At 42.5% G+C, this 21,588-nt stretch overlaps 1 protein-coding gene and 2 pseudogenes across 1 annotated transcript; 2 read left to right on the plus strand and 1 right to left on the minus strand.

Annotated features, from left to right (window-relative positions):
• Positions 1-3,444: 3,444 nt before the first annotated feature.
• LOC120060692 lies at positions 3,445-6,484 on the plus strand (annotated as a pseudogene).
• Positions 6,485-7,604: 1,120 nt separating this feature from the next.
• LOC120061556 lies at positions 7,605-13,890 on the plus strand (annotated as a pseudogene).
• LOC120061157 (probable G-protein coupled receptor 173) lies at positions 13,087-18,869 on the minus strand. Its single transcript, XM_039010738.1, has 2 exons — positions 18,824-18,869; positions 13,087-16,494 (listed from the first exon to the last, which is right to left on the minus strand). Exon 2 carries the CDS (start codon positions 16,291-16,293, stop codon positions 15,091-15,093), a length of 1,203 nt encoding a protein of 400 aa, XP_038866666.1. The 5' UTR covers positions 16,294-16,494; positions 18,824-18,869; the 3' UTR covers positions 13,087-15,090.
• Positions 18,870-21,588: the final 2,719 nt, after the last annotated feature.

The raw sequence follows: 21,588 nt of genomic DNA on the forward strand, positions 1-21,588 counted from the left end.
CTATATAATACATGTTGAATATGCTGGGTATTGGAAAATAAACAACAGAGCTAAGCAAAACTTGGAAAAAAAACACAAAACGCTTAGGCATTTCTTTGGGAAATGCCCTAATTGCCATGGTTTCCTGGTTTATTAAATACTGTACGAACTCTGCGTACATACATTTTGGCGTACAGACGTATTATTTGATTTGTAATTCATATTGATTGCGTTTAAACAATACTGCGCCAGCCATACGTTTTACAAGTCAGCGTAGCTGCGCACGTGGGCAGGATCAATGGTGTCACAATTTGACACTGACAGCGAAACGCTAAGGAAGGAAGGTGAGCTATCTGTGAGGTTTTCTTTATTTGTTGACCGTTATTTTTATGGAAAAGGACGTAGTTTAAATTGCTTTTGAAGAAATAAACAAAATCAGTACGCTAAGTAGCATTTGAGGACAGGGGCGTCCAGTTATTGATCAGACATGGCTAGCAAGCAACTGTAACTATCAAATCCAAATCAAATCAAATTGTATTTGTCACATACACATGGTTAGCAGATGTTAATGCGAGTGTAGCGAAATGCTTGTGCTTGTAGTTCCGACAATGCAGTAATAACCAACAAGTAATCTAACCTAACAATTCCACAACTACTACCTTATACACACAAGTGTAAAGGGATAAAGAATATGTACATAAAGATATATGAATGAGTGATGGTACAGAACGGCATAGGCAAGATGCAGTAGATGGTATAGAGTACAGTATATACATATGAGATGAGTAATGTAGGATATGTAAACATAAAGTGGCATAGTTTAAAGTGGCTAGTGATACATGTATTACATAAAGATGGCAAGATGCAGTAGATGATATAGAGTACAGTATATACATATACATATGAGATGAGTAATGTAGGGTATGTAAACATTATATTAAGTGGCATTGTTTAAAGTGGCTAGTGGTACATTTTTACATAATTTCCATCAATTCCCATTATTAAAGTGGCTGGAGTTGAGTCAGTATGTTGGCAGCGGCCACTAAATGTTAGTGGTGGCTGTTTAACAGTCTGATGGCCTTGAGATAGCCCAATATTTGACTAAAGGAGCCTAACATTAACTTAAGTTACTCCTTAGTACAGGGACCTTACATGTTATTTTTAAAGGGCAAATTGGCTTTGGAAGCAAAAACAACCAAATTCTTTATCTAAACGTGAATTGATTCTCAATTGCGGTACGGTTCTAGAAACATAACCCTCTACTTTTATATCACATCAAAATAATTTCACAAATTCCGCAAAGACACTTACTGTACAGTGTTTTAACGCAGTGACAGTATTTTTCAGTGACAACACATTTGGGGTGTCTGTCTTCCCTTTAGACACAGGTGTTCTAAGACGCAGATAACTAATTAGCACGGGTAGTCCACTCTGTCTTTCATCTTTACAAGCGCTCAAACATGGAAATATGGCCATGTGGGAACCCTAACCCTATAAAGGTGTGTATCAATTTAACCTTTTGTTTTTTGAAAATTATTTCTTGCTGATATGAAAGATAAGGTCCTTATGCTTCAAAAACTTAAGGCAAGCAATGCATGTAAATGTTCAGACCAGTCGTTGCAGCTCTAGTCTTAACAAAACTTCCCCCTGCAGAAGACCCCTTCTTCAATGACTTACACTACATGACCAAAAGTGTGGACAGCTGCTCCTCGATTATCTCATTCCAAAATCATGGGCATTAATATGGAGTTGGTCCCCCCTTTGCTGCTATAACAGCCTCCACTCTTCAGGGAAGGCTTTCCACTAGATGTTTGAACATTGCTGCGGGGACTTGCTTCCATTCAGTCACAAGAGCATTAGTGAGGCACTGATGTTTGGCGATATACCTGGCTCACAGTCAGCATTCAAATTCATCCCAATGGTGTTTGAGGTCAGGGCACTGTGCAGGCCAGTCAAGTTCTTCCACACCGATCTCTACAAACCATTTCATGTATGGACCTCACTTTGTGCATTGGGGCATTGTCATGCTGAAACAGGAAAGGGCCTTCCCTAAACTGTTGCCACAAAGTTGGAAGCACAGAATAGTCTAGATCTAGAATGTAATTGTATGCTGTAGCGTTAAGATTTCCCTTCTCTGCAACTAAGGGGCCTAGCCCAAATCCTGAAAAACAGCCCCAGACCATTACGCCTTCTACACCAAACTTTACAGTTGGCACTATGCATTGGGGAAGGTAGCGTTCTCCTGGCATCCATCAAGTCCAGACTTGTCTGTCGGACTGTCAGATGGTAAAGCGTGATTCATCACTCCAGCGAATGCGTTTCCAATGCTCCAGAGTCCAATGGCAGCGAGCTTTACACCACTCCAGCCAACGCTTGGCATTGCGCTTGGTGATCTTAGGCTTGTGTGCAGCTGCTCGGCCATGGAAACACATTTCATGAAGCTCCCGATGAACAGTTATTTTGCTGACGTTGCTTCCAGAGGCAGTTTGGAACTCAGTAGTGAGTGTTGCAACAGAGGGCAGACATTTGTACACGCTTCAGCACTCGGCGCTCCCGTTCTGTTCGTTTGTGTGGCCTACCACTTTGCGGCTGATCTGTTGTTGCTCCTAGACGTTTCCACTTCACAATAACAGCACTTACAATTGACCGGTGCAGCTATAGCAGGGAAGAAATTTGATGAACTGACTTGTTGGAAAAGTGGCATCCTATGACGGTGCCACGTTGAATGTTACTTAGCTCTTCAGTAAGGACATTCTACTTCCAATGTTTGTCTTTGGAGATTGCAAGGCTGTTTGCTCGATTTTTATACACCTGTCAGCAATGGGTGTGTCTGAAATAGCCGAATCCACTAATTTGAAGGGGTGTCCACATACTTTTGTATATGTAATGGAACTGAGTCATGGTCAAGGGCTAGCATAGCTGTTTTCACATAGTATAAGCACTTTGAAGCCGACGTTCGTGAGCAGTCTCATAGACTAACTGGGTCGGTTAGCAAGTTCGTTTTGTGGCATCTACATAAAACATTTCGGCCCCGTTTCTGTCTTTTGTCATTGATATTCTGTGACTAACAATGTAGCTGTCGTTATAATAGGGCAACCCTTTAATGTCAAGAAGTCAATCGCTGGATCGTGTCTGTTTCTACCTGTCCTGTTATGACAGAGTAGCTACCATCTGGAACACAAATTACATTACACTGTGCCCAATGCTGGCTTTCTTTGCCGCTGTAGCTAGATCCCGTGATCAATGCCGCTGTAGCTAGATCCCGTGATCAATGCCGCTGTAGCTAGATCCCGTGATCAATGCCGATCTAGCTGACAGTGTTCGTACCACACACTGGACTCTGGAGGCTAAATTGAATTAGCCTTCATGTAGCTTACTCCCCTACCATTATCTAATTAGCTGTGCTGTTTGTGTTGATAGGGATCTGATATCTGCCCTGGCCGTGGCGTCTTCTCTACCTTGAATGTTTGTGGAATGGCTGCAGTTTGGCAGCAGGTGTTGGCAGTGGACGCAAGGTAAGTCTCTAATTTAAAGAACTGGTGGCACAGCATGGCCTCAGAGTACTGATACAAACAAGTCTACTGATACAAATCTTGCATGGATTGCTGTCTAGGGATAGCCTGGTTAAACCAAACTGACCACTGCTGAAACAATGGTGAGCGCAGTCGTTAGTCTGGTTAAACCAGGCTAGCCAAGGGCCTTGATTGTAGTAAAACTGCTGTCAGCATGTTTGTATTAGTGAATAGTATACCTAATACTTATACATCAGTCCTCAGTTCAAGCAAAATGATCTAAAGAGAGGTACAAAGTGAGAAATGACCATTCAAAGATCCTACTGTAGCTAATAACTGTTGTCTGTCTCTCTCACTACCCCCTTCCCGTGATCCCTTCACAGATACAATGCTTACCGCACACCTACGTTCCCACAGTTCCGCATGCAATACATCCGCCGGCGCAGCCAGCTGCTCAGGGAGAATTCCAAGTGTGGCTTTGAGCCGGGGCTGCGCAGGCGTTACGTGAGGCTGCGCAGCCAGCTGCTGGGCCTGCGCTACGGACCCCTGTCTGAGCAGAGCAGCTTCAGGGCCAGCAGTGTGCGCAGCTCCCGTACCACACTGGACCGCATGGAGGGCAGAGGGAGAGCGAGACAGACAGAAAGAAATACTGTCACTAAGTAGTTTGAACAGTCAAGATTAGACTGAGACGAGATGCTGACAAGGTAAAATGAGATGGAGGGAGAAAGACAAACATAGGCAGACTCGGTTGATGTAGGCAGGTTGAGAAGATGATTGTTTTTATATGGCCTGTAAGTCTCTCACTGCATGCACTTGCACTCACTCCATTAAGTCTGCTTGCTCTTTCTCCCACCCTCTTTCTTGACAGGACTTTGAGGAGGACCCCCGTGCTCAGGGGGCTCGTGGTCACGTCGATCGGTGAGCAGAGGCTCCTACCAATTACAGGCCCAGATGAATAGGGCAGTCTACGATGAGAGGTAACCCCAGCCACTCCTTACTGACCTTCATTCATCCTTTAGTCTCTTTTTTCTTTTGAAACACTGCATTGTTTCATCTTTATAAGCACAGCATTTCAATGAGTGATGGTCAAATGTGTAATAAATGATTCTTCCTGATTGGAAATGTTGGTTTGTTTGTGCCTACAGGCCCTCAGGTGCCAACCTCTGTGGCAGAGGCTAGCCGTGCCATGGCCGGGGACACCACTCTGAGCGAGAACTATGCTTTTGCTGGCATGCACCACATATTTGACCAACACGTGGACGCTGCAGGTGAGTGGAAATGACAGTGTGATGGAAAGATATCAATGCAAGTACCGACATATTTCTGTGTCTTATTCTCATGTTTTGTTGGGTTCCCTCTTCTCCTCTAGTTCCACGGCTGCAGTTTGCTAACGATGACAAGCACCTCCTAGCCTGCTGCTCATTGGACAGCACCCTGTCCATCATGACCCTGTTCTCGTCCCCGCCCAGTGTGAAGGTGATCCTGAAGGGTCACGCAGGTCCCGTCACCGACTTCGCTTGGTCCCTTAGCAACGACGTCATCGTGTCGACGTCAAAGGACGGGGCGCTGCGTATTTGGAACACGGAGGATGGGAGGTGTATCCGTGAGGTCAGAGACCCTGAAGCCAGTGAACTGCTCTGCTGCACCTTCCAGCCCATGAACAACAACCTCACAGTGGTGAGTCATAGTAAAAGCTTTGTCTCTACAATGGCCAAACTCTCTTCATTACGGCTTCCGTGACCTTCACCAATGCTCCCCCTGACCCCCTGACCTCTGTTTTGTTCTCCAGGTGGGGAACAGTAAGCACCTACTGCAGGTGGTAAACATCTCCACATGGAAGAAGGTGAAGGGAGGTTCTAGTAAGCTGACAGGACGGGTGCTGTCTATGTCCTTTGATGCCCCTGGGAGGATCCTGTGGGCCGGGGATGACAGGGGCAGCATATTCTCCTTCCTGTTTGACATGGCCACAGGTAGACTGAGGAAAAACCTCCCTGCTTTTTATGAATAATTAGTATGAATTCATTTTATTTATAAAGCGCTTTATCAACCCAAAGTACTAGGCCACAAGCATAGGAAAGTGTTGTGTGTGTGTCTAACAACTCTGAATTTCAATCCACAGGGAAGCTGACCAAAGCCAAGCGGCTGGTGGTGAGTGAGGGCAGTTCCATCTGCAGCATCTCTGCCCGCTCCTGGATCAGCAGAGAAGCCCGAGACCCACCCCTGCTTATCAATGCCTGTGTCAACAAACTGCTACTCTACAGGTCACACACACAGAGAGAGGCTCCATTAGTTATAATACAAAGACTTAAAAATGAATTTAACTGTCGTAGTTTCATTAACTGCTGCATTTTGCATTGGAACGTGTATGTAATATCAGTGATACGTACTTGTATGCTATCGCATAAACGAGGAAAGTATGATCCACTCTGTGCACTGCATGTTGAGTTTGACTGGTTCTGTGACCCTCTCATCTTTACAGGGTGGTGGATAATGAAGGTACTCTGCAGCTGAAGACGAGCTTCCCCATCAAGCATGGCACCCAACCCCTACACAGCATCTTTTGCCCTCTCATGTCGTTCAGACAGGGTGCCTGTGTTGGTATGAGCCTCACTCACACTGCCTTACTCTCTGGTATAGATATTAGAAACAAAAGTGCACCACACTTAGGAACATCAATTGTGTACTGGTTGTCAGTACATCAACTCACTGAAGCCAAAGATAAAACATTCAACCCCGTTCACACCAGTATTCTCTCTCACTTGTCTCTCTTTCCTGTGTTTCTTTTTTTCCCTCCCCCTTTTCTCCTCTTTATTACAGTGACTGGCAGTGAGGATGCCTGTGTCTACTTCTTCGATGTGGAGCGCAACACTAAGGCCATAGTCAACAAGCTGCAGGGTCACGGTGGCCCAGTGCTGGACGTCAGCTTCAACTGTGATGAGAGTCTACTGGCCTCCACAGGCATGGTCATCATCTGGAGGCAGGAGCAGAAGTGATCAAACAAGATTAGGACACCTTGGTATAGAGCAGTAATGAAGCAGAAATGAAATATTCTAATTGACAGCCTTATTTATCCTTATTTATTCCAATAAGTTCTGCATTTGCCTTCAAGCATTTCCCATATGTTTGACTTTGATGTGTCAATAACCCATCATAGAAATCAGTATTGACAATTCAGAATAACTACTGCATCAATAAAGACTGATCAAAATTATGAGACCTCAAAACATTTTGTGAGTGTTTGTATTTGCATTAGCCTGTGTTTGTCATTGAAGTCTTGCTGGTTGCAAATTACTATAATGTATTTATGATATGCACATACTGAATAAAATAACCACTGTACATCACACAGAGAGTTGCTTGTTTTGTTGAATTGCTAGTGTTTATTACAATGTAACCATGTGTAAAATGTTTTTGTTTTCCACGGTTGAGCTACAGTAGAAGTCTATTGGTCATTTGGGCTTTCAATCTAAAATCGGATCCACCCAACCATTGGCTAGCGAGAGCTCCTTGGATTTTGGCAGTGAAGTACAGATGGCAGAATATTTAAAAGGTAATGTCCTAAATTCTAAATAAAGGTTGGATTTGGTTTACTTTCCATCTGCAACAACAGCTGTGCTGTGATAAGCACGCATTTTTAAATATAATATATCAAGTTGATTAGCAAAATGGTGATGCAACGCATTTTATGATATATTTGAAGTTAGCTTAGCTAGCTTGTAGCTAGTTAGCTGCACCTTGTTTGATTTTCTTTAAACAGTAATGAATATAACTACCATCGCATTTAAATAGTTAGCAACCTAGCTATGCACATACAGCTTGAAAACATAACTAAATGGAGTCATAATGATAGTTCCTGATCGGAGCGAGCCATGTGTTGCTCTTTGTGTAACTGGCTTGTAACTCACTGCTGAGTGCCAAGTTGCGAGCCAGTTGGAGACACTCTGTCTGTCGTCTAGAAGGGATTGTGTGATTGGATCTGGGGGTCAACAAGAGACAAACGCACGACTTCGAAGTGTAGTACCTGTGTGACTACAAGAGGAAACTTGTTCCTGGAAGGAAAAGAGCCAATCCAACGGGAGTACCGAAGGTTAGAACAAATTCTAACTATCAGTGATGGAAAAAGTACCCAATTGTCAGACTTGAGTAAAAGTAAAGATACCTTAATAGATAATGACTCAAGTAAAAGTGAAAGTCACCTAGTAAAATACTACTTGAGAAAGTAAAAAAGTATTTGGTTTGAAATATATTTAAGTATCAAAAGTAAATGTAATTGCTCAAATATACTTAAGTATTAAAAGTAAAATTATATATAATTTCAAATTTGTTACATTAAGCAGACCAGATGGCACGATTTTAATATATATATATATATATATATTACACACGGATAGCCAAGGAGCACACTCCCAACACTCAGACATAATTTACAAACAAACCATTTGTGTTTAGTGAGTCTGCCAGATCAGAGGCAGTAGGGATGACCAGGTATGTTCTCTTGATACGTGTGTGAATTTGACAATTTTCCTGACCTGCTAATCATTCAAAATGTAACAAGTACTTTTGGGTATCAGGGAAAATGTATGGAGTAAAAAGTATATTATTTTCTTTAGGAATGTAGTAGAGTAAAAGTTGTCAAAAATATACATAGTAAAGTACAGTTACCTCAAAAAACGACATAAGTAGTACTTTAAAGTATTTTTACTTATATACTTTACACCACTGCTAGCTATGCTATGGTTTGATTTTGGTAGTTGGAGATTATATTGATCCAGCTTTAATTGATGTAATTTACAGTGCTGGTAATGTCTGACTGCCACTGAAAGCATCCATCTGTAATTGAGAGAGAACTGCTTCCCTGTTCCAACCTCTCCGGCCTGTATATGTATATGTGTCTTCCAGAGGGGTTGGGATAAATAGAAGTCACATTTCCGTTGGACCTTGTGTACAATTGGCCAAATAAAGTGATTTTAGGAGATGTCTACTTTGTCATAGGGGCACCAGAGTTCAGTCTGACTCCTTGTCAGCGGCTGTTGTTTTCCTAGGAGAGGGAGCTCTACCTGGTTAAATGTAAGGGTTACCCAGATCACATGAACACCTTGGAGCCAAGAAAAAACCTCAGGTGTGTGGAGCTCCTACGTCAGTTCTAGGACGATGTCTTCCTGGAGCTGCAGAGACAGAAAAAGACTGTGGTTCCCAACCGGGTTTGAACCAGAGCTCTCATCTTACCTGGAGCAGAGAGCCAGGCATCGGCAGACCCTGCAGAGGTGGGAGGCCCAGATCAACAGTGTCGGGGGCCTCACCAAATGCATCCTGGTCCTCAACCGTGTGGACCTGGAGGGCCCTCCAAAGAACTTTACCTACATCAACGGATACAAGGTGTGCAAGGGCTCGTGTTTCACCAGTACTTTGTATCCAAGACATGTTTCAACTGTAGGGATGCTACCCTCTTTATCACTCAGTCTAGTATGTAGCAATCTCTCCTAGGTGGGTGAGGGCATTTCGGTGACAACGGTGGCAGTGGGGTGCGAGTGCACCAGCTGTTTGGAGAACCCTGTGGGCGGTTGCTGCCCAGGAGTATCGGGCCATGGCTTTTCCTACAACGAGTATGGGCAGGTGAAGATTAAGCCTGGGGAGCCCATCTATGAGTGCAACCAGAAGTGTCGCTGTGGACCAGGCTGTCCCAACAGAGTGGTACAGAAAGGGATCCAGCATACCCTCTGCATCTTCAAAACAGACAACGGGCGGGGGTGGGGCGTACGCACCGCTGAGCATATCAAAAGGCATTCCTTCGTCATGGAGTATGTCGGAGAGGTAAGAAAAGCAACTTGGATTATAGAGATTATTTGGTGCACAGTTAATATCACTGGCAGCTGTCACAGTTGACAATCAAACAACATACTACTAGTGGTTTTCATTATCTCATGCAGCACTGTGTGTATCCTGGCTGTATTACAGCCAGCCATTATTATGGTTGTTCTCTGTTGTGATTGGCTGTGTTGTGTTCCATCCAGGTCATCACTAGAGGAGGCAGAGAGGCGGGGTCAGGTCTCTCAGACAGGGAGCAACGTACCTGTTTGACCTGGACTATGTTGAGGATGAGTACACTGTTGACGCTGCTCGCTACGGAAACCTCTCTCACTTCGTCAGCCACAGTGTGAGTGGGGGAAGGGAAACGTACTGGTTTGGGGTCAACTCCATTTCAATTCAGTTAAGTACTTGCTGAATTGAAAGGGAATTGACCCCCAAACCCGTACCTGATACTTATCAAAGAATTTCACATTTGAGAACACTTAATCATTAGACCTATCCTTTCCTGACATCTGTCCCAAAGTGCAACACGAACCTGCAGGTGTACAATGTAATGTATTCATAGTCAACCTGGATGAGAAACTACCACGCCTGACTTTCTTCTCAAACCGTGGTCTCAGCGCTGGGGAGGAGCTCACCTTCGACTACAATATGCAGAGTAGGTTTCATCTGATATATCATACTGTATATCCACAGATCGCTGAAATAAAAGATGGAAATACAGTCGATTTACATTTTTGAGAGGATACAAAATGGAACATTAATGAATATGTCTGAATAGAGCTGGTGGTAAGGTTAATGTAAGATTCAGAATCCATTTAGGTTGTAGATATGTGATATCTTTAAACGGGTTGCTTTGGGCTTCCTGAGTGGCGCAGCAGTCTAAGGCACTGCATCGCAGTGTTAGAGGCGTTACTATAGACCCGGGTTTATTCCCGGGCTGTGCCACAACTGTCCATGGCCGGGAGTCCCATAGGGCGGTGCACAATTGGCCCAGCGTCGTCCAGGTTAGGGGAGGGTTTGGTCGGGGGGGATTACTTGGCTCATCACGCTCTAGCGACTCCTTGTGGCGGGCCGGGAGCCTGCAGGCTCACCCCGGTCGCTAGTTGAACGGTGTTTCCTCCGACACATTGGTGCGGCTGGCTTCCGGGTTAAGCTGGCGGGTGTTAAGGAGTGAGGTTAGGCATGTTTCGGAGGACGCATGACTCCACCTTCGCCTCTCCCGAGCCCATTGGGGAGTTGCAGCGATAAGACAAGATCGAAATTGGGGAGAAGGAGGGGGGGGGGGGGTTGATCCAATAGATGTGGAGAGAACTAAGATGGACTCCAATTTCAGTATGACTGGATCACCTAAAAAGGCCCACATGTCTGGATCACCTAAAAGAGCCCACATGTCTGGATCACCTAAAAGGGCCCACATGTCTGGATCACCTAAAAGGGCCCACATGTCTGGATCACCTAAAAGGGCCACATGTCTGGATCACCTAAAAAGGGCCCACATGTCTGGATCACCTAAAAAGGGCCACATGTCTGGATCACCTAAAAAGGCCCACATGTCTGGATCACCTAAAAAGGGCCACATGTCTGGATCACCTAAAAAGGCCCACATGTCTGGATCACCTAAAAAGTGTGTGCGCATGGAGTGCAAGTGTGAGAAGGACAATTGCACGACAAAGAATAATAATTAAGTTGATTTTGTTCCAGTAGTGCCATCATGACAATTAAACGTTATTTCTGGCATTTTAAATGGACAATGTAAATATTTGGTGTGTTTTAATATTCAACCCTATTTCATCAAACACTATTCATTCGGGTTGGGACATTATGTTTAATTTGTTTGTAACCTGTTTGCAGTTTTTCTTAGTTATTTGGTTTTAGTATACAACACTAGAATCAAATTGTGTGCCATATTTAAAAAAAAAACATAAACACTGTCTCCCATGAGTGTACAGCGCCTTGCAAAAGTATTCATCCCCCTTGGTGTTTTCCCTATTTTGTTGCATTACAACCTGTAATTTAAATGGATTTTTATTTCATGTAATGGACATACACAAAATAGTCTAAAATGGTGAAGTGAAATTCTAAAAAATAACAAACGGAAAAGTGGTGCATGCATACGTATTCACCTCCTTTGCGATGAAGCCCCTAAATAAGATCTGGTGCAACCAATTACCTTCAGAAGTCACATAATTAGTTAAATAAAGTCCACCTGTGTGCAATCTAAGAGTCACTTGATCTGTCACATAATCTCAGTATATATACACCTATTCTGAAAGGCCCCAGAGTCTACAACACCACTAAGCAAGGGGCACCACCAAGCAAGCGGCACCATGAAGACCAAAGAGCTCTCCAAACAGGTCAGGGACAAAGTTGTGGAGAAGTACAGATCAGGGTTGGGTTATAAAAGAATATCGGAAACTTTAAACATCCCACGAAGCACCATTAAATTGATTATTAAAAAATTGAAAGAATATGGCACCACAACAAACCTGCCAAGAAAGGGCTGCCCACCAAAACTCACAGACCAGGCAAGGAGAGCATTAATCAGAGAGACAACAAAGAGACCAAAGATAACCCTGAAGGAGCTGCAAAGCTCCACAGCGGAGATTGGAGTATCTGTCCATAGGACCACTTTAAGCCGTACACTTCACAGAGCTGGGCTTTACAGAAGAGTGGCCAGAAAAAAAAACATTGCTTAAAGAAAAAAAGAAGCAAACATGTTTGGTGTTCGCCAAAAGGCATGTGGGAGACTCCCCAAACATATGGAAGAAGGTACTCTGGTCAGATGAGACTAAAATTGAGCTTTTTGGCCATCAAGGAAAACGCTATGTCTGGCGCAAACCCAACACATCTCACCACCATGCTTCACTGTGGGGATGTTTTTCATTGGCAGGGACTGGGAAACTGGTCAGAATTGAAGGAATAATGGATGGTGCTAAATACAGGGAAATTCTTGAGGGAAACCCATTTCAGTCTTCCAGAGATTTGAGACTGGGAAAGAGGTTCACCTTCCAGCAGGACAATGACACTAAGCATACTGCTAAAGCAACACTTGAGTGGTTTAAAGGGGAAACATTTAAATGTCTTGGAATGGCCTAGTCAAAGCCCAGACCTCAATCCAATTGAGAATCTGTGGTATGACTTAAAGAATGCTGTACAGCAGCGGAACTCATCCAACTTGAAAGAGCTGGAGCAGTTTGCCTTGAAAAATGGGCAAAAATCCCAGTGGCTAGATGTGCCAAGCTCATAGAGACATACCCCAAGACACTTGCAGCTGTAATAGCTGCAAAAGGTGGTTCTACAAAGCATTGACTTTGGGGGGGTGAATAGTTATGCACGCTCAAGTTATCTGTTTTTTAGTTCTATTTGTTTGTTTCACAAAAAATTATTTGCATCTTCAAAGTGGTAGGCATGTTGTGTAAATCAAATGACACGAAAAAATATATATATATTTTATTTCCAGGTTGTAAGGCAACAAAATAGGAAAAATGTCAAGGGGGTGAATACTTTCACAAGCCACTGTAAACTTTTCATTTGATGTAATTGTCTGCTGTACAATTTGTACAAAACTGGCATGTGTTGAAAGTTGAAAGGTGTGTTTTTAATATGTATGAAAATGCAGACTCTTCCATGACTTTTTGGATTAGGAGCCGTTGATTAGTGATGGGGGTGTATCGATAGTTCCATATTGGGATATTATTTTTGCTGATATAAATCGTATCGTTTTGACAATATTGCAATATTCTTTGCTCTAGTTGGCTGTACCTGTACCAAAATGCCAGCAGTTTCCCATCATAGCTTGTTCTCCATCTTCTTTTTAGATAGGGAGCTAAAATGTTTTCAGCACTTTTATTTCCATAACTGATCAAAACTCATTTTGCAATAAAATCACATTATCAAATCGCAATACATATAGAATCGTGAGAATCTCAATACATATCGTATTGGCACCTAAGTATATCGTATCGTGAGGTCCCTGGCAATTCCCAGCCCTACCGTTGACAGAGACATTTTAAAGAGCTTTCTTGTGACTGCAATTCAATAGGCTGGTTAAAACCATGAATTACACAGACTGTCATTCATGTGTGAAGCCTCACATTCATTGTTGGATATACTCTGTCCCCTCAGAGGTTGTGCTGGGTTGTTTAAGTCAGACTGACAAAATTGTAGGACCTCTTCCCAGTGTGAGATCTTATGTCATTTGACCAGGGGCCGTAATCCATATGTATCACGCGTCTCAGAGTAGGAGTGCTGATTTAGGATCAGTTTTGCCTTTTAGATCACAATGAATAAGATTACATGGAGGGAGGGGGGGACCTGAACTTAGATCAGCACTTCTACTCTGAGATACGTTGTACATACTGCTCCAGACTTTCCCTACAGGATGTCATTCAGTGGCCAAAGCTACACTGTATATTGAGCATTACTAGGTGATCTTGGTCCATATCTTTCTGTAAATAAAACATGCCTTTTTCTTAAGAATGTACAACTGGCAAAATAAAATGAATATTTTATTATACCAACTGCATGTTGAGCTCAATTTGTGTTGTGTTTCTCAAATTGCTTAGAATATGGATCCCATAGCAACTGACGTCAGCGGCCAGATCAAAATGCATCAAAAGTAGACTTTATTGGTGAGTGGGGAAAAAACAATCCCTTTAAATACTGTACAACAGGATATCTTAGAAAACAATGCCAGACCCCTCTAATATTTTTAAACCCCATTTCACTTCTCAGTTGGTTTTTCAATGTCAAAACATTTGCAAACTTCAGTCTGGGAACCATAAAAAATGTTTGTAAAGCATGCTACTTTGTTGCTCTCTGCCTTTAGAAAGGGTTGTCTTTGAACAAGGGAATGTTCAGACATATTTAAGTCAAATCATTGGCACTGAATTCCAAACATTACTCTTGTTTAAATTAGTGAATGTCATAAGATTTGTATGATTATTTGGAATATAGAAGGCACAAACTTGTGCCCAGGTTATATTGGTGGTTCCCTGATGGTTAAAGATGTTTTTTTTTAATCATATGGGTCCTATTACAATTCACATGAGATTCTTTCCAATCTAGATTCATTATCCATTTGCAGCTGATGATAACCTATGCTTTGCTTTTTTTGTGACAGTTGCAATCCCCTCCATTGAACTAGAGAAAATCACTGTTAATAGTTTTGAAATTTTCAGCCATATAAATGAGAATCTATGGATAATGTTAATTACCAAGTATTACTACAAACCTGCTTCTCATACTGCATGTACACACGATATGTACATTACATATGAAACAAAGTCATAATTCATTTGCAAAAATAGTAGCATCTGATAAACATTATCTTTACCAAAAAAAAGTCAGATAGCCATTTCAGTATAATACAAACAAAACACACCGATCCCACCACCATCACTCGATTCAGTAGAGCAGGGGTGTCAAACTCATTTTGCCCCAGGGGCCGCATTCGGTCTTCAACGAGGTACAGAGGGCCGCACTGAAAATTGTTTATATTTCCTCTGCGTCAAAATAGTCTATCCATATATATATTTTTCCCCCCCGATGCTCCCTGACTGTCTAGCTTTCATTTCGGTGATGACTGGACCCAGTCAAGAAACCTTATGAATGTAGGTCCATTATCATTTCTACACAGTTTCGATATGGTTTTAGTCATTTTAAAGTATATTGAGTTTGTTTCCCCCCCAAAAAATTTTTTTCTAAAAATACATTGTACATTGGAATTGAATTGGAATTCCCCCCCCCCCCCCACGGGCCGTATGTTTGACACCCCTGCAGTAGTGCATCATGTGATGGTGAACACCAACAGCTCATGGCGGTGCAGCTGTTGGTGTTGTCTAGTCCTGCTGTAGGTGGGCAGGTGGGCCCTCAGCACTTTCCTCAAGTCCTCATTGAGAAGGAGGCAGATGATGGGGTTGACCCCTGCCTGGGCGAAGCTCATCCACACTGTGATGGAGAGGTACCTGTGTGGGATGGAGCAGGACTTGACAAACACCCTCCAGAAGCAGGCCATTATGTAGGGAGCCCAGAGCACCAGGAACAGCAGGGTGACGATGTAAAACATCCTGCCCAGCCTCCTTTCCGTCCTCACCTCCTCCATGCCCATCAGACGCCGATGCTGCTGGTTGTGCAAAGTCTGCCTGATGCCAAGCAGGGTGGGGGGCATTGGGCCCCGGCCGAAGCCTGCGATCCAGTTGGCCGCTGCCTGGCCCGTGGCTCCTGGTCCATGAAAGGTCCAGTTCTGGCTGATGGCCGGCACTAGCTGGACAGGCTTCATCTTGCGGTGCTTGTATTCAAACAGCAGGAGTTTGGCGTAGAAACCGTGAGTGGCCAGGACCACGACGGCCAGCATGAGCATGAAACCCAGAGTGTCATTGGTCTTAAGGTAGCGGTGCTCAAAAATGCACTGGTCCTCGTTTTGAATGAACTTGTACGTCCCCACGTCAAAGACGGGTGGCGATGCCATGGCGATGGCCAGAGTCCACACCATGCAGATGATGGCAGCGCAGGTCCAGACTGTCATGCGCTTGGTGTAAAAACGGTGATGGGCAATGGCCAGGTAGCGAGTCACAGCCACACAGAACAGCATGAAGGCAGCGTGAAAACAGAAGAGCACAGCCAGGAAGGCCACCAGCTTGCAGCTGAAGGTGCTGTAGGTCCACGCGGAGCTGTTGTGGACAGACACCAGGACGAAGGGGAAGCAGGCAGCAGAGCGGACAACATCAGCCAGGCACAGGTCCAGCAGGAAGAAGTAGGGGGCCTTGTGGAGGGCCCGGTCTCGGAGGACCAGCAGAGACACCAGCAGGTTGCCCACCAGGCTAACACAGAGGATCAGGCCCAGGAACACCAGCTTGATGTAGGCGGACACAGCTGCAGCCGAGATTCCTTCACTGCTGCTGGTGCTGATGCTGCTGGCCCTTTGTGAAGCCAACACTGCCAGCAGGCTGCCTGGTCCATCAATGCCAAAGATCTGGGTCTGGTTAGACATGCCTCCAGCTCTGTGATTCTAGGGGCGGGGTGCTAGGGTGATTCTCTACCCCTTCTCTCTCACCGACCGATGCCACTCTTCCGCCTCAGGCAGCCCTCCTCTCGTCCGTCCTGGTGGATGTCTCTGTCCCACTTACAGGGAGCTGTGAGGATCCTTTCTACATAACAGACTCATTTGTCCTTTCTCCATTACATCCAGCACCTGTGAACAACGAAACAGACAGACAAAATAAGACAGTGCATTAACACTCACTCCAGGAGGGCACATTTATCCATTTACCAGAGAGCAATCATCTGCATAACAGGCCGTCATATGTTTTTCAGACCGATTTCGATGCATAAAAACAACAAAGAAAATAAAAACATGGCTTCTCAGAAGCGTGTGTTGGGCAACAGTGAAGATATCTCCGCCTTACTGTCTTTCTATGGCTGGGATCAAATCAGCAGTTCTCCAGCATGCCAGCTCCTTGGCTCTCTCAGTAATTACCTTGCCCGTTGCTAAGATACAACAGCTCACATACTTTGTGCAAGTGTGGGTGTTTGAGTGCATGCATGGGGATGTATAGGGGATGGAGCAGAGCAGAGCACAACCAAGCAGATCAAATAAGACAGACAGCATTAGCTTCCAACTAATTCACATTCTAAATGTGAAAATAGTGTTTGTGCCAAAAAAAGTGTACTCCAAATTGATCTTGTAATTAAAAGGACACTGTAAATGGAAATTAAATTATCATTATAGCTGAACAAAAGAGTTGGGAGGCAGATGCGGGTTTCTGAGCGTGTCTGAGAGTGAGTGATTCACCTGTTGACTTCAAGGAATATAAATGATTCCCTAATATTTGAATACACAGGCCTCCCAGACTGGGAGGTCTTAACATAATAATAATATAACAAGGAAATGTCTACATAGCATGCAGGGAATTTTCTACACATTTGAATACCCTGACTCAAGCATGTTTCAACTTAATTGTAGAAGGAGCAGGTACCATAAAGAAATGTAACTAACTAGGCCGCGGGAATTCATTGTTGTGCCCAGCGAGCAAATATTTAGCACAATGGACAGCGCCACATCAGCGCGAACTAAAACAAAGGATTGATCGCAGATTTCAGCACCACTGTCACTGTATAGAGCCGTGCCCAGGAAACTCATGATAACAACGCACCTGTTAATGGGGCTGGGCCTGCATGGAGGCACTAAATACATTGAAGATTATTACAATACTGCTCTCATCACAATTAAGACTGTGTAGATGCATGTCATCTTAATCACATGCCTTGGCTACTAATGACTAGCTTTGATAAGAGACATATTTCTGCATGAACACACATCACTTCATCACTGCATTGACTCTTGACCTGTTTTAAGTAATGCCCTGTGAACATCCAGCATGGGAAAGAGATATAAGGTGCATCGTCATGTCACATCTAGATTATTTGCTTCATATACAGAAATAACTTACCTTCGATTTCTGGGATACAGTGTTGGAGAAGCTACAATGTTTCACACCGGAAGAAAATTAAGAAATGAAGCTACACTAAAGCTACCGTTAAGAAAAATGTCGTTTACTGAACTAAATAAAGTTACTTTGAAAAAGTAGTTCATGACAGCCAAACTACAAAAAATTATATCTAAATCTGAAATGTCATAGACTACAAATTGCAAGACAGATCACTCTGGAGTCAGATGTTAACAGGATGTGTGATTTAGCCTGTTACACACAAAAACTACGTTTTAAGTGAGAATTAGGCAGGTCTAATGCTGAAAAATAAAGTAAATTATTGCCTACTTCACCCATATTTTCTTGTTTTTATTGCAGAAAATGAAGTGTGTAGTTCCAGTAGTTAGCTGCACCGCTACATGGCAAAAAAATACTACTGAAAACACTACCAAGATTTTTATTTAGTTCAACTACCACCAAGTCACTGCAAAATGAGGTTAAATTAGTTGAATTACATGCAGGCTTTAGTTCACTACTCCCTAACACTGCTAGGATATGTAAAGATGCGGGGATCCTCCTTCATAGAAGCGTCACTGACATTGTATGAACACATTCTCCAGTCAATATTGAAACCACCACACTCAAGATAGGCTATGTCTGTCCTCTCTGAGCGATTACACAATTGGGTTGGGCCACAGGTAGCATAACGTTTACTGGGCCTCTTAAGCATAAGTTTCACACAGACACAGACCAAAGGACGTGTCACATTTTCGTTTCCATAATTTCATGTCATTTGCACTATCATCGGGTAGGCTATTGTTGCGTCAGATCCGAGGTAAATATAGTCTAAAGACAATTTAGGAGAGGTAACAGTAACAGCACGTAGGCTAACCTCTATAGCCTGCAATACAATCTTCCTCTATATCGTCAGATCCAAATCTTAGATATTCATACCCATAAACGTAAATTGAAATATCGAGTTTCCCTCGACTAACGTCTTGACGCCCCTTGACGCATATCCACAGTCTTCAAAATAACCTCGATGAATCTCTATTTTCATGATGTAGAAGCAAACGCTGTGCATTTATTTACCCAGTAATTTGCAGCCAGTCTGTGTTGTTGTCCGGTGAAGGTCCACATTCCATGTGTCTGCCTGGCGGACGATGGGAGCGCATTTGATTTGTCATAGGCTATTGAAAATGACAAAAATGTACATTCATTTCGCATTTCTAGTCAACAAAGGTACGGTCAAAATAAAAACGTTTGGATGTTTAAATTAATGATTTTAAAGTAATCCCAATTAAATGGCTGCGTCTGCCTTCGTGGATGCTGTTCGCGAGGTTCATCAGTTCTATTCCACTCCGTACCCTTGCTCGTTATTGTTATTTTATTGTGTTACTATTTCCTTTTTATTTAGCAAATATCTTTCTTACTTTTAACTGTGCATTGTTGGGGATGGGCTCGTAAGTAAGCATTTCACGGTAAAGTCAACACCTGTTGTATTCGGCGAATGTGACCAATACATTTTGATTTAAATTTGATTTGAATCACCTATCAGAATCATAATAATCTTTATTTGCCAAGAAGCCACATTTGCATGTACCAGGAATTCCCTCTATATGTAAAAGGTCAAATGTCATGACGTCGGAATGGCAATGCACTGTGACCTTAAACAACCTGGTCTCTATTCTGTACTTATATTAGAGACACACCATTTACATTTTGTATGGTATGTATTCATTTGTGATTACAATTCGTATGATATGTTAAGTATTGCAATTTGTACAATACCGTGAAACGTATATTAATAGCCTTGGCATTCATTTGCTTATTAAATCACTGAACACAACAGGTGCTTATTAGAGACAAGCTTCTGTTTGAGCCAGGCGTCTATTTCCCGTCTATTTCCTATTTGAGCCAGGCGTTTGTACTCCCGAAGTTGTTGACTGTTGTTGTGCTTGCCAGTTAGCTAGCAGTTCTCAGCTTTTAGCAGCCAATGGCTAGCAGTTTCCTACTGACAATAAAAACAGATGATTGTCATAATTTTGAGTCATTACTGAATTATTTAATGTAACAAATCAAACAATAAACCTTGAACAATTAATTTAGACCTGGCGTTTATTTGTTTTTTATTTGTTGAAATGTGTGCAGTTGCCTAGCTATTAAAATGGACAAATGTAATTTAAGTTTTACGATATGTTACAAATTTGCAAAATATATATGTTACGAATTCCAATTTGTTGTTGCTAATGTTATCTAGGTGGCTAATGCTAACGTTAGCTAGATGGCTAATGTTATCTAGGTGGCTAATGCTAACGTTAGCTAGATGGCTAATGTTATCTAGGCTAGGGGTTAGGTTAGGAGTTAAGTTAAAGGGTTAAGGTTAGGTTTAGGGGAGGGTTAGCTAAAATGGTTAGGGTTAGGGGAAGGGTCATCTAAAAGGGTTAGGGTTAGCTAACATGCTAAGTAGTAAATTATATAAAGTGGGACATGATGAGATTTGAACACGCAACATTTGGGTTGCTAGACTTTCGCATTATACGACCACTCATTCACCTTGTCCAACCACCCTCCCTAAGTTTTTGCCTTAAGTAACCTTCTGTCTTATGTAACCATACCATACGTAACATATCATACTAATTTGAGTGTCCCGGATTTACATTTACTATGTTACGTCTAGTCTATGAGACCAGGCTGCCTTAAAATGAATCAGTACTGAATAATACCTATGTAATTTGGCCCAACAGTAATTATAAAACACATGAATAAGAGTTTCTTTATTACAATTAAAATATCATCAAAATTAGATCCTTTATAGCTGCACAAAAATATTGTAATTTAACAAGCATTATCCAAAGAGTGTGTAGCTCTCTGTGTAGTTAACCACAACATTCGCTGGGGGGCAGATCTGTCCTGTTTTTTGTATTTTTCAGCTGTTAAATGAATTGCTATTTTGCAGAGGGGGCATAACAGCAGGAAGTAGGGGTGCTGAGGGTACTGCAGCAAAAAAAAAAAAAAATGTAATATACATTAACAAAAATATATATTTTTTGGGAAAAAATATATATTTCACAAAAGTAGTGCAGTGGGCCTTTACTAGTATTATCGGATGATATAGACATCTGTAGCATGGGCAAAAAAACATTTTTTCAGCAACTCTGCTTAGGCAAAAATAGGTCGTTATATAATTAAGAACAGTATCTTGCAGGATTCAATAGTTGGAATTGTAAGAGCTTTGACTTGTCCCTTCCTCTGGGATTGTCATTCTCATGGAATCCAGACAGAACAAGACCCTGTCCTCAAACATTTACACCAAAAGGTGCAAAGACACAAAACATCCACATCAAATTAAATATATTTATTGATCAAATAACAAGGAAAACAACCACTTTTTGTGCAGTATTAATTTACCATCCTTACAAACCCATTAATGCAAATGTGCATTACTGTCATGCACATAGCCGGGTCATCTAGGTTTGTACCTATAGACTTTCCATCACCATGAAGAAAAACTACGCACAATACAGTAATTGAGCATATTGAGACATCAAGTGGTTTGTAATGATGTGATGTGGCTCAGATGGTAGAACATGACACTTGCAATGCTAGGGTTGTGGGTTCAATTCCCATGGGGGATCTCACTATTGTAAGTTGCTCTGGATAAGAGATACTACACAAAAAAGTTATGAATAGACCATTTCAGTTTTCACGAACAGTAGAATAAGTTGCATTTGCAAAGTATTTCAAGAAACTGAAAAACACACAATACCAGTCAAAAGTTTGGAAACACCTACTATTCAAGGTTTTTTTTTTATTTGTACTTTTTTTTTTACATTGTAGAATAATAGTGAAGAAAT

The sequence above is a fragment of the Salvelinus namaycush genome, chromosome 16, assembly GCF_016432855.1.
Source record: "Salvelinus namaycush isolate Seneca chromosome 16, SaNama_1.0, whole genome shotgun sequence".
In the NCBI taxonomy this organism is placed as follows: Eukaryota; Metazoa; Chordata; class Actinopteri; order Salmoniformes; family Salmonidae; genus Salvelinus; species Salvelinus namaycush.

What these genes read in the sequence shown, in the direction of transcription:
- LOC120061157 (XM_039010738.1), bottom strand. Translation starts at nt 16,293, where the DNA reads ATGTCTAACCAGACCCAGATCTTTGGCATTGATGGACCAGGCAGCCTG.